Here is a 13,623-nt window from a genome sequence, read left to right on the forward strand (position 1 = left end):
TCTTACAGTCTCTTTGGACGTCGGAAATAAGACAAAAATTACGGAACGTAAAATTACGGTGCATTAATGGTAAAATAGGTGCATGCACAAATCCTTACGAAAATATGCATATCCTACTACTATGAGCACATTCGAGAGGCTGAGCCAGCATATCATTTTGAGATTGATCCTACTCCTATAAGCACGACAAAGACAGCCAACCAAAGTTCCACGGCAAGGTGCAATATCTGTATTAATTCCTTAGATTAATGCAAGTTGCATTTCTCTGAAGACAAGTTCACCTACCGTTAACCGCATGCGCCGATCGAGGCCAATTCATGGGAAGCAAGCACTAAACCGTACGCGCTAATTGGTTATATTTTCCTCTGCTATATAACCAACTCCACAAGTCACTTTTAGCAGATATGCCGTTTCTTGCTTGAAGCCATGGCGATCAATTTCATTTGCTGGCCAAGTACCAAACGGGCATGGATCTCGGCGCTGCTGCTCAACCTGGTCATGATGATTCAAGTCCACGGTCAGCCTTCTTCTGGTAACACAATCCATATCCTCCTAGCTTTTCCGTTTTAAGTTATGCTACATCGAATAATGCTAGACCTAAGTAATCCTACGTTATGTCTTTGCTAAACTAATCAGCACCCCCCCCCCCCCCCCCCCCCTTCGTAATTTTCACGATGTGGGCTCTCGTAAGTTTAAGTACGTAAATTACGTAGGTGTAGCAAAGTCCATGGTCCATCTGCAATGCATACAGTACAGTTCTGTTTACTTGAGCATGCAACTTAAAGAAATCTCGCTTTACAGTAATCTGAACAACCAAACATTATTATCAGCTTCTGAGTATCCAGTGCGCAGCTAGTGATCTTGCATCAATTAATCCCAAACCGTTGGATGTTGGAGCAGATGAAATTGATACATATTCTCCATTGTATAGGGTTCATAAGCATCGACTGTGGATTGAGAAACAGCAGTTCCTACAACGACAGCACGACTGGGCTACGGTTCGATCCCGACGGTGGATTTGTCGAGGGTGGCATGAGAAAACAGATGTCTCAAGAGTTTATGGCTAATGCCACAAATGAGCAACAAAAAACTCTCAGGAGCTTCCCTGACGGCTCAAGGAATTGCTATACACTGCCATCCACCATCGGTAAGAAGTATCTATTGAGGGCCATGTTTACTTACGGCAACTACGATGGGTTGAACAAGACGTTGGATGGGTCCCTATTTCTGTTTGGGCTCCATATTGGCGTTAATTTCTGGGAGGCAGTGAACTTGACAAACTTGAACCCATCGGCTGTGATACTGAAGGAGGTGCTCACAATTGCCCCGAGCAACTCCGTGTCTATCTGCTTGATAAACTTCGGTTTAGGGATTCCTTTCATATCCTCGTTGGAGCTGAGGCCACTCGAAGATACGATGTATCCTTTTGTCAATTCTTCCGTATCAATCAGCATGGAATCACGGACCAGTTTTGGCAACGTCCCTGACATTGTCATAAGGTGAGATGAGGCTACCATCGATAATAGTTTCGGATTAGATCTGTGTTGTGCATCTCAAATGGTTTTTACATTCAAGTTTGCTAGCTTAATGCATTTGAAGTGTTTGCTTCCTTGTTTAGTGAATCCTGCAATTGCTTCTAACAAAAACTATTTGTTGAATCTCAAGGCGATAATAAGTTAGGATTGCTATTAATCTGTTTTCCTTTGTCTTTTGTTTGCATTGAAGATATCCTACGGATAAGTATGACCGCTACTGGGTCACATGGACAAACAAATCATACCCATGGGTAATCCTGGACACTACAAATAAAGTGGAGAGCCTCCCCGGCAACAACTTCTTCAATGTACCGTCGGCTGTCATGCAGAATGCCTTGAGCATAGAATCGAACTACTCATCCTTTAGAATCACCGTGAAACCACGTCCCGAACTGGTTCTCCCAATCTTCCACTTTGCCGAGATCAATGGGAGCAACCCGAACAGGAGGTTCGACATTTACAGCGCTAAGGAATTATTGTTCTCGGACTTCTCCCCATCACGATTCCAGGTGGACAGCATGCACCAGAGTGGACGGTTCTTGTACAACCCCAGAGCCTTCCGCCTGAACAAGACGCACAACTCAACACTCCCGCCGCTCCTCAATGCAGCCGAGATGTACTTGCTCGTTCGGATGGATAACCTCACTACTGACTCGGACGATGGTAAGATCTGTGTAATATACTTCACGTGCATTACACACTTGTCATGTATTTATGACAGATTCGCATGACCATGATGCAATTTATTCAGTTGCTTGAATAGCACCTCCAGTTACATGAATTTAGAAAGAAATGTTGTAAATGATCGGGATATCACTGTAGTGTAGACCCCCGAAGATTCTCTCGACTCCATTTGAAATTGTTAGGATCCTCATTAAAGTAATAGAAACAAGGTCACCAGCCGGTTGGCTCATTAGTATACTCAACTCCTGAGTAAGCCATCTTATGGTAAGATAAATAACTGCATCTGAAATAAATTTTGCAACTGGTTATTTATGACCCGCGGCCTAGCCTGTTAGAGATGTTTCAGCTATGGAAAGGGGAGAGACGGGAGAAGTTGGGGGGGCGGCATTTCTTTGTATATTATATTGAGACACCCCAAGCCAATCTAAACCTTAAAGGATAGAAACTCTATATTTAGAAATCCAATGAAAAAGTTGGAGGGACGCCCCCATATAACACAAAATTTTAAGTTATTTCTTTCTTCCTTTTAACACATAAAAGCCCGATAACAAACATGTACAGATTTTTTATTTCATATTTTTTCCCTGTGTTGTATTTTTCCTATTGTAGTCAATTACATGAAAGAAGTCAAGAACCACTACAATTTGACACATATAAGCGCCATAACAAACATGTGCAGATTTTTGATTTCGTATTTTTATCTTGTGTTGTATTTTTCCTATTGTAGTCAATTACATGAAAGAGGTCAAGAACCACTACAATTTGAAACAAATGAACTGGAATGGAGATCCGTGCTCCCCAAGAGAATATTCCTGGGAAGGATTGACTTGCGACTACTCAAAGAGCAACCAAAATCCAAGGATTGTTTCAGTGTAAGAACATAATACCATATACATTTGAAATTAAAGCATTGGAGTTTATATTTTTAAACAATTTAAGTGCACAAGTTTAATGCTCCACAAAAGCCCCCTCTTGATTTAAGTGTTTCTTAAAATATGTACAGTTATGTATAAATATTTTACTATACAGACACTCAGTCATGTTTCTTACCGGCAAAGATCCTGGTAACACAGATAATTTAGTTGAAATGAAAAACGTGTAATTTATTGTAAACCTTGACCCCGAAATAAGCTTACATAATCTTGAAAATATATGTCAGCTCGAATCACTGGAATAATATAACTTGTTGTAACATGAGTTGCTTTTGCAGAAATCTCTCTGCGAGTGGATTGAAAGGTGGATTAGCTGTATCATTCATGAACATGGTATCACTAGAAAACCTGTAAGTGGTACTTACCACAATTTATTGATATGCTAGACACTTATTGTGATTATGTTGACATAATTTTGACCCTAAGCACAAAACATATATAGGGATTTATCACACAATAAATTGACGGGAGCTATTCCAGACTATCAACTAAAGTCACTCAAAATTCTGTAAGTCTGATTGCAAATTTGGTTGATGATATAGATTTCAAATGAATAATTTTAACTATTATTTTTCAGCAATTTGTCAAACAACCAGCTCGTTGGGCCAATCCCCGATTCTATTCTTCAAAGATCTCAGGCTGGTTTGCTTGATTTAAGGTTTGACATGCTCTATTGCACAACTCCTTGATATATTTCTATTTCGGATCAAACTAAAAAAACACACCAATAGGCTCAACCCAAGGTTTATTATCACAGAAATAATTAGACATTTAGAAATAATAGTTGCAACTATTATATAAATTATTGGTGGAAACACATTTTTTTCCTTTGGTACGCCTGGCCAAACAAGAGCTACACATGTTCACTTTCTACTTGTGCAGCACCACACTTCTATAGCTCAACCAGCTATATGCATGCACTCTCGTCAAATGCGACTAAGTTGTGGCACCCAATTAGTGTGCCATAAAATAGTCATACTTTTGCAGTGCTTATTTATAAAAACGTACCCCGGTAACATATACTAGCATCTAGTAACGACAAAATGATTTATCATTTGTGAGCCATCAACATGAGAGGAAGATAATGACCTATTCATGACGGGATGTGATTTGAAAAACATGCAGTCTGTTAGTTAAGAGGTTGGAGGTCCTTATAAGAACTATTAGATGGTTAGTCGTGTTAGAAAACGGAGGTATGCTACAATCATAATTTTGTAGAGCCGTTGTAGCTAATATGTTTGAGAGATGATTTATAGATATGTTGTGCATTTGTGTCCCAAGATTGGAAGGCAACCCTATATGCTCAAAAGTCAAAGATACATACTGCTCAAATAAGAAGAAGAATAACCTACAAACAATGCTTATCGCAGTGACGGTTCCTGTGATACTGGTATCCCTCCTAATATTGATGTGCATAATCTGGAAGTTATGCTGGAAAGGTAAAATATATCTTTTACACTCTAAAATCCCCTTTCATCGCAGCAATAAAATTAGGTAGACATTAGACAACAACTTCATACCTAAACTTTCATGTAAACGTAACTTCTTGACTATGCAGAGAAGTCGGATCATGAGGATTATGCCATGTATGAAGAGGAAACTTCCCTATATGTTGACATCAAACGATTCACGTACGTAGAGCTCAAGCTCGTAACAAACGACTTCCAGTCAGTCATTGGAAAAGGTGGTTTTGGTATTGTTTATCATGGCAAACTGGAAAATGGTGATGAAGTAGCCGTTAAGGTGCTGATGGAAACGTCAATAGCGGAGTCCACAGACTTCCTCCCTGAGGTATAACACGAAACCAACCTGGCCGAGTCATTGTTTCTTCAATAGAGAGTATACAATAAGTCAGCAAGATAAATATACCATTTCTGTAGTCCATATGCAATAAATGCAATTGGCTCGTATGTTTGGTAACTATATGTATTCCCGCAGGTACAAACCTTGTCCAAAGTTCATCATAAGAATCTTGTGACTTTGAAGGGATATTGCCAAAACAAGAAGTGCCTCGCTCTCATTTATGACTTCATGTCGAGAGGGAATCTTCAACAACTTATCAGAGGAGGTTTATTTATTAATTGTTTACCTTTTATTAATGTTTATATCAAACATAGTCGACTTGTTAAGTTGTATTTCAATTTGTATAGAGGCGTCTTGAATTAATCAATAAAATTTAACCCTCCGCCAAGCCTAAACTCCGCTAAACCTAAAATGCAGGTTGACAAATTCAGGGTTGTAATTCCTCCGAAACAAACAACCAAAACAGATGCCTTGACCACATAGTCTAATTAACCCTTGGGATACAACTACTTCTCAAATTATATGAATACATGGTGTTTTCTAGAGTAATATAAAAATGAACTCTAAAGTATACAAAAGTGAACTCTAAAGTCAAAGTAGTCCACCTTTTGACATCTTACTATCAACATGATTTCTTGGTAGAGGTGTGGTTGGTTGCCTAAAATATTATTGTTACTCCGAGTAAATGCATCTAGGTTGGTGGACCTAATTTACTATGTATATGTAGATGATGTAGTATGCACATTCTTGAAGTCATGACCATGGAATGTTCAATTAATTGTTCATAGATATGTGGCTAACAAATTGAAGAAATCATAGTTACACTCATAGAGTCATAACCATGACATGATGGAATTGTAAGCATCTTTTGAAGCCAGTAAGAAAGAAATCAAATGTAGAGGAAAAAATGAAGTAGTAATTTAATAGTGGGCTCTCTTCTTAATTTTATTTGGATATAACAAAAACTCTCATAAAGAGAAGGCAAAGCATCAGTCGCCTCTTGAATATCAAGCTCAGTTTTATGCAGGTTTAAGATCTTAATATATCAATTGGTTCGATGATTAACCATTAAGGCAATGTGAATAATTTGTTAGCTTAAATATATGTGCAACATGATAACATAGTAGTAATAATTGTAGTGGTGGTGGTAGTAGTAGTGGTAGTGGTGGTGGTAGAAGTAGTACTAGTAGTAATAATAATGGTAGTAGTACCAATAATAATAACATATATTTATGTGCTATGCACGTATCAAGGAACTAATATTAATCTCATATGTCTTGATGCAGGAGATGACTATTGTTTGAATTGGGAACAACGACTTCATATTGCACTTGATGCTGCACAAGGTCCATATTTCAATTATTTATTAATTTTATGTATTTTTTGTCGTATGCTTGTTTTGACTAGGTATGAACTTCAATAAACTATAGGGCTGGAGTATCTACACGAGTCATGCACCCCATCAATAGTTCACAGAGATATAAAGACCCCCAACATCCTTCTAGACAAGAATCTTGTGGGGATAATATCTGATTTTGGGCTTTCCCGGGCTTTTAATGATGCTCACACACACATATCTACTGTTGCTGCTGGCACTCTTGGCTACCTCGACCCTGAGTACCATGCAACCTTCCAACTCACAGTCAAGACAGATGTTTACAGCTTCGGCATCGTGCTGTTGGAGATCATCACTGGCCAGCCCCCAGTATTGATGGAGCCTCAAACCTTTCATCTACCAAACTGGGTACGCCATAAGATTGCCATGGGCAATATTCATGACATCGTGGACAAGAGGTTGTTGGATCAGTACGATGCCAGTTCACTCCAGAGTGTGGTAGACCTCGCCATGAACTGCGTCGAAAACGCGGCCATCGACAGGCCGACCATGACTGAGGTTGTTTCAAGGCTCAAAGAGTTGTTGCCAGTAGTTTCAAGCGAAAGGTTGTCTGTTTCTGCTTCAACTAGTAGTATGAACCCCATGGATGCTGAAATTCGAAGGCAATTTCAGTTGACGATTTCTGGAGTAAGCAACGAGGAGTACTCCTTCAAGTCTGGTTATACCGGTGGGATGTCTGAATTGATCCCTTTATCTGGACGGTGAAAGGGAAACTCCTACTGAGTTATTGTTGCATCTGGTTAGCCAAAGTTAGGCAATCTGATCAAATGTGTACTTGCTTGTTGTTCATAAACTGCAATCGATTCATTTTATGTTCCTGGCACGTCTGTGGTGTTTTCCTTTCTGTTCTGTTCTTGTGAGAACTATGCTACTTAGTTGGAGTAATTTTGAAAAAAGGAAGAATCTTCTTCCTGTGAGAACTCGTGACATATTATCCAGTACCAACGCATTGAGTCCCAGAACCAATCCTAAACAAGTGGTCCGCTCAAGCGTTGCTGATTTATAATTCTACTTATTTATCCCTAATATCTCACGTAGTGTGTGGTAAAACATAAAAAATAGATGCTCCTTCTACCAAACCCTATGAACATATTCTGAGTCACAGAATTATACGCGATGCAGTTGCACTATGTGCGAGTTCGAACCTGATCTGTGAAGAGGCCGGTCCTGTTCATGGTCACTGGCCGCCCGCTGCAGCGCCTCATCCTCCTCCGCGCTGAACACAAACTGTTGTGGCCTGCACTAGTAAAAAAAAGGGCCATTTGTCCCGGTTCATAAGGCCCATCTGTCCCGGTTGGGGAACCGGGACTAAAGGGTCGTTACTAATGCCCTAGGCCTTTAGTCCCGGTTCTTACACGAACCAGGACAGATGGACCTCCACGTGGTCGGTGCTACGAGCCCAGGCAGGAAGCCCTTTAGTCCCGGTTGGTGGCACCAACCGGGACCAATAGGCATCCACGCGTCAGCTGTTCAGGGTCTAGGGTTTTTTTTGAAAGGGGGTGGATTTGGGGGTTTTGTATGGTTAATTAAGGTGTTTCATATATTGTGTTAGGTAGCTAATTAATTAATAGAGAGAAGTGTCCTCGCTTATCTCCGTGCTTGGTCGACGCTACGTACTATACGTATAGAGAGGCCCTCGACATGCTAGCTAGTAAGAAAATGAAGGAAACCATTAGGTACAGAAGTTCGTCATGCATACCGAGAGAAGTGATCGACCTCTCCTTCTTCGAGAGATTGGTCGAACAAAAAGTTTTCATATTATCTATCCGACGCTACTGGCTACATACATATACAATATGTAAGATCTCTTACAATCCCCTAGCATTTGAACTCAAGTTCCACATGGTATTCTCCGACTTTATTGATGACATGGTCAAGAAAGAATCCCGCCAATTCCTCTTGAATTGCTTTCATGCGATCTTGTGGTAGGAGTTCATTCCGCATCTGCCACGTCTAATTTGAAGAAGGGGTTAATACATATATATAATGAAACTCAACAGAAATGATGGTGTAATAAAATGAAATTGTGAATATTATTGCTTATGCACTTCATATTGTCTTTTAGAGTAGCCCCGCTTATCTTTACAAGTCGCGTTGTAGACGAACCCGCACACGTAGTATCCACAGTAATCATTCCCTTATTCCTGCCACAAGCACAGTAGGAGAAATAGAGGTCAATCAAACTGATAATGAAGCATTATAAATGGCATTGATGAAAGAAGCTAGAATCAACAGGAGATGCGCGCAACTAGCTAGCTAGTAGTACTTACTTTCTGGTATGTATATCGCGGCTCCTTCGGCAGTCCCGGAGCTTCTGCGGTGAACTTTTTCCAAACCCTGCAAGACAAAGAAAATTATTATTACTTTCCGATATCAGGAAATGAACAAAAAGTTGCCGATATGGTGCGATAATGATCGATTGAACCTACTTGTTGAGAATTTTAGTCATGTCCGCATAGGTCTCGGGATCTTTTCGTCTCAAGTCTAAGACGGTTACTAGTCCCTGCTCAAGCTTAATCTCCAGGAGAATATAGTGGAAGTTGCGCACGCATGCATAACTCATCAATTACATTACTATAACCTCGCTCGAGTAATAAGGGAAACCGAATATGCACACGACTGTAACACTCACTCGAAGTTGTAAGGAAGGAGTATTAAATCTTTGTTTTGATTTATTATCAATGATTTGAGCAAGTTGGCCTCGGTATCTTTGGCGCTCTTTTTAACCTGAAATTCATCTATGAGATTTGTGTTAATGAACCCCATATCATACATTTTTGCTTTTCTGCACTCGACGATCTTCAATGTGCATAATATAGTGAGGATAATTATAAATACATGCAATGAAAGAGCTGAGCTATATATAGAGACTTAATGACAGAAGTAGTACTTACAGACAGTAGCAAGTGACCGTTAATTTATCTAGGGCCTTTCGATTGAAGAACTGGAAGAAGTCCTCAAATGGAACATACAACAGATCAATTCCAACAAGGTCATGCTCCTATTTAACTCTCAGATACAAAGAATCCGTCCCCCCAGACTCTCTGTAGGTTTTCATGTACCAATCATGGAATCTTCGCATCATCTTTGTTAGAGATTTTTCATCTTTGACGAGAGGCTTCCCATACTCGTATCTGTGTTCGTCCACCTCCAAGAAATCATAATGTACATCGTCGGGCAGGTAATCTCCAAGATTGCTATAACCGGGCACCATCCCCGAATCATTAGCGACGATGTCGCTAGACACATTGAGCGGGGGGCACGATTGGTTTGCTTGTTCGCCGAGCTGGGCAATTTTTTCCATCTGCTCGTCGTTCTTTTAACCTTTGATCACTGACAGTACTTCCCGACCGCTCCGCTTCGAGATATACCTTTTCAGTAACACGCTCATAGTTGGTTTTCGGCGGAGACTTTGGTGGTTTCCCCAGGGCATCGATAGTGCGCTTTGCTTTCACCGGATTTACCTTCTCCTCCAGAGGTGGATGTCTCTTTGCTTTCACCCCTTCAAAGAAGTCCTTCACTTCTTTTTCCACGATCTTCTTGTTTTCTTCCATGGTCCTCTCGTACGGTAACTTCTCTAGAGGCTTGAGAGGTGGACCGTATCTGCATTGCCTCCCGCCTCTGGCTGTACTGCTAGAGGTCAGAGCAGACGGAGCGGCTGCGGCTGTCTTCTTTCGTGCTTGCTTATGAGGCGGAGGAGAAGGACTACAACACGCCGGAGTAGCCGAGGCGGCGGCGGGTCTCTTCCGCCCTTGCTGGCGAGGCGGAGAAGGAGGAGGCTGGTGGCTGCTCGGGCGCGCCGACGCAGGAGGATAAGGAGGCGGAGTGCCGCAACGCGCCGGAGAAGGAGGCTGAGTGCCCTGATCACTCACCAGAGGAGGAGGCGGTGGAGGAGGCGGAGTGCCCTGACTCGCCGGAGGAGGAGGAGGAGGAGGCGGAGGCGTCCAGTTTGGAAGGTTGATGAGCTCCTTCCGCCATAGACATGGAGTCTTCAGACAAGAACACAGCCGAGTCTCCCCGTCACCCGTAGGGTGGTCAAGCTAGAGGTCCTCAAATCCTTCTGTGATTTCATCCACCATCACCCTAGCATATCCTTCTGGAATCGGCCGGCAGTGAAAAGTTGCGCCAGGTTCAGGAGGTGCAACAGAGCCAACAGCCGCCTTGACTTTCAATTCCATCCACTGCGTCATAAGGTGGCAATGCTGAGACTCTGTGATAGCATCCACGGGGTAGCTAGCAGGAACCGTGAAGACAGGCTCCTGAAGCAGCTCCGTGGAAGCCACGCTGCTTCTCCACTGAGATGGCGGGGTAGCTTCGGCAGGTCGCGTGCTGCAAACTGCGTCTCGTTCCTCTAGCGCTTGTACCCTTGCGTGCAGCGCCTGTAGTTGGGTCAACTCCTTTTTCTTCTTCCTCTCCCGGTGTTTGTAACTGCCTACGTCAGGAAATCCAGCCTTCCACGAAAGGGAGCCTGGCGTGCCTCGTGTCCGTCCGGGGTGCTCAGGATTCCCGAGGGCCTCTGTGAGCTCGTCGTTCTCTCTGTCCGAAACGAACGTCCCTTGCTGCGCCTTTTCGATATACTCCTGAAGCTTCTCGATGGGTGTGTTCGGCTTCTCGTTGGTCCAAACGCACTTCCCTGTTATAGGTTCCAATTTTCCCCAACCCCAAAGAACCAAGTCCTGCAACGGTCTGGCCAGCGTCGCGTCTCTGGTTCGATCCCTTTATCAATGAGGTCATTCTCAGCCTTGTCCCACAATGGCCGGGCTTTTAGGTAGCCACCTGACCCCGTGCGATGGTGATGCTTCTTCTTTGCAGCATTTTTCTTGTTTGTCGCTAACATCTTCGCCGCTCTCTCAGATTTCTTTTTGGTGACAAATGCGGGCCACTAATCCTTGATCTTCTCAAATCGGCCGATGAATTCTGGAGTCCTGTCTTGGTCAACAAACGATGATTTCAACTCATTCTTCCACCTCCTGAATAGCTCAGCCATCTTCTTAAGAGCATAAGCATTGATCATTGGCTTTTTAACTGGATTCTCCAGACCCTCCTCTGGCGGGAAGGTGAAATTTTCCTGCAGCGCGGTCCAAAGATCAGATTACTGCCTATCGCTGACATAAGACACGTGAGAGTCTTTGTCCTTAGGCTTCAACCGTTGCTCGATGCTGATCGGGATCATGTCCCTAACTAGAAGCCCGCACTGAGCATTAAATTTTTGCTTGGTCCGGAGGGGTTCAATCGGTTGGCCAGCGCGATCAATTTCGATGATCGTGTACCTTTCATCCGCGCGCAACTTTCTCTTCGGGCCTCGTCTCGTTACCAAAGTGTTGCTTGATCCAGAGGGCTAGAAAAAAAGAAAAAGAAGAGAGTTAATATGTGTACATACCAAAAATAATTAATGCATCAATTAGCTATAGTCAGCACATGCTTAATTAATTAATATATATACCTGGCCGGACTCCGTTCGGTCACCGGAGCCGTCATCACGGTGTCCTTCCTCCTCCATTCGGTCACCGGAGCCGTCATCACGGTGTCCTTCCCCCTCCATTCGGTCACCGGAGCCGTCATCATGGTGTCCTTCCCCCTCCATTCGGTCACCGGAGCCGTCATCATGATGTCCTTCCTCCTCCATTGTTTGATCATCGTCATAGCCTTCTTCTTCATCCTGTCTTTCCAGACCATCGGTGCATGTGTCGTTGAGAAAAGACAAGACGGCATCACTTCCGTGTGCGATTATCTCCCCCAACACCGCTTCTTTTGCTTCGTCTCGAGGGTGCGGATCCATAGTTTCTGCAAATCTTTACAACATGGCAATTATTATTCAAACATGACAGATGGATATATTAGTGGCAAATGTTGAACTAGCTAGCTAAGCATAATAAGGAATCATATTAGTGGCCTGGCCTCGACGCTTCTTTAGGGTTTGGGGTGGCCTCGGCAACGCTTCAAGGGTTTGGGGTGGCCTCAACGACGCTTCAAGGGTTCGGGCTGGCCTCGACGACAACGCTATTTTAACTTGGCAAATTTGGGTGGCCTCAAGAGAGTTTGTCGATCGGGTAGGGGCGCAGCGGGAGGGGGTAGGAGACCGACATCGTTTTTTTCTAGGGTTTGCGTTTCTTCGAGAATTTTGGTCGAGCGAGAGGGCCGGGGGGTGCTCCGGACGTCCCCCCTTACTTTAACAAAGAACTACCTTAAAAAAGACTTGCTTCGCCGCGGGTCCTTCTTCATTTTTTCCTTTGTTTTTTCTTATATGTTTGTTTTCGTTTTCATTCTACATTTTCATACATATGAAAAAAATAAAGTTTCTATACAAAAGTGCACAATTTTTATGAACAAATTACAACATCTAAATTAACTATACATCTAAATAAATATAACTATACATCTGAAATTTTCCTAATCTTAAAACTAAACTAAACATAAACTAAAATAATCTAAAAACATGTAAAAACATCTAAAAATCTAATAGCTAGCATGGCACAGGGGCAGAGGGGCCGGCGCCGGCGCCGGCGGGGCAGGGCAGGGGCGAAGGGGCGCGGGAGCAGGCTGGTGCTCACAGGGGGCGGCGGGGCACGGTGGACGGCTCGTCGGGGCCGGCAGGGGCGCGAGGGTCGACGCCGTCGTCGGGGCAGAGGGCGCTAGCGGCGGTGGCGACGACATTGAGCAGGCTGACGGCGTCGGTGGCGGCAGCGACGGCGACGTCGAGCAGCCTGACGGCGTCGGTGGCGGCGGCGACGGCAAGGTGGAGCAGGGGCGTCGGGCGGCGACGGCGAGGAGGAGCAGAGGCGTCGAGGGAAGAAGTGATGGATTTGGTCGAAACCGCTAAGTGTTTTCTTATATACCCAGGGCATTGGCACCGGTTCGTGGCACCAACCGGGACCAATGCCCCCTTTAGTCCTGGTTGGTGCCACCAACCGGGACCAAAGGTCTCTTTTTAGCAGCCCAAAGGGCGGGAAGCAGAGGCCTTTGGTCCCGGTCGGTGGAACGAACCGGGACTAAAGTGGGGGCATTGGTTTCGGTTGGTGCCACGAACCTGTACCAATGCACCCCTTTAGTCCCGGTTGGTGCCACCAACCGGGACCAAAGGCCTTGTACTGCGGGGTGGTGGTGGGAGTTTAGTCCCACCTCGCTAGTTGAGAGGGGCACGCAGTGGCTTATAAGCCCCACTGCCGCACCCCTCTCGAGCTCCTCTCCATTGCAGGCTTACGAGCCTAATTGTCACTGCTATGCCTGATGGGCCTACTGGGCCTTCTGCGGGCCTGAATCCTGGCCCATGGAT

General features: G+C 43.9%; 1 protein-coding gene across 1 annotated transcript; it reads left to right on the top strand.

Annotated features, from left to right (window-relative positions):
• The first annotated feature begins 939 nt into the window (after nt 1-939).
• LOC125530238 (putative LRR receptor-like serine/threonine-protein kinase At1g51810) lies at nt 940-7,164 on the top strand. The gene is made up of 11 exons (XM_087527559.1): nt 940-1,499; nt 1,726-2,198; nt 2,947-3,091; nt 3,430-3,501; nt 3,594-3,659; nt 3,729-3,809; nt 4,433-4,595; nt 4,706-4,942; nt 5,090-5,219; nt 6,241-6,300; nt 6,385-7,164. The coding sequence occupies exons 1-11, from the start codon at nt 1,033-1,035 to the stop codon at nt 7,053-7,055; spliced, it is 2,565 nt and encodes an 854-aa protein (XP_087383685.1). The 5' UTR covers nt 940-1,032; the 3' UTR covers nt 7,056-7,164.
• The last annotated feature ends 6,459 nt before the right edge of the window (nt 7,165-13,623 follow it).

This window comes from Triticum urartu, chromosome 6A, assembly GCF_056163025.1.
Source record: "Triticum urartu cultivar PI428250 chromosome 6A, HENAU_Tu73, whole genome shotgun sequence".
NCBI classification, from domain to species: domain Eukaryota; kingdom Viridiplantae; phylum Streptophyta; class Magnoliopsida; order Poales; family Poaceae; genus Triticum; species Triticum urartu.

Bases quoted from the DNA above. Each gene is read 5' to 3' on its own strand.
- LOC125530238 (XM_087527559.1), top strand. From the start codon at position 1,033: ATGAGAAAACAGATGTCTCAAGAGTTTATGGCTAATGCCACAAATGAG. The intron at 3,502-3,593 runs GTAAGTGGTACT...AAACATATATAG, and splicing joins ATGGTATCACTAGAAAACCT to GGATTTATCACACAATAAAT. The intron at 3,660-3,728 runs GTAAGTCTGATT...ATTATTTTTCAG, and splicing joins CTAAAGTCACTCAAAATTCT to CAATTTGTCAAACAACCAGC.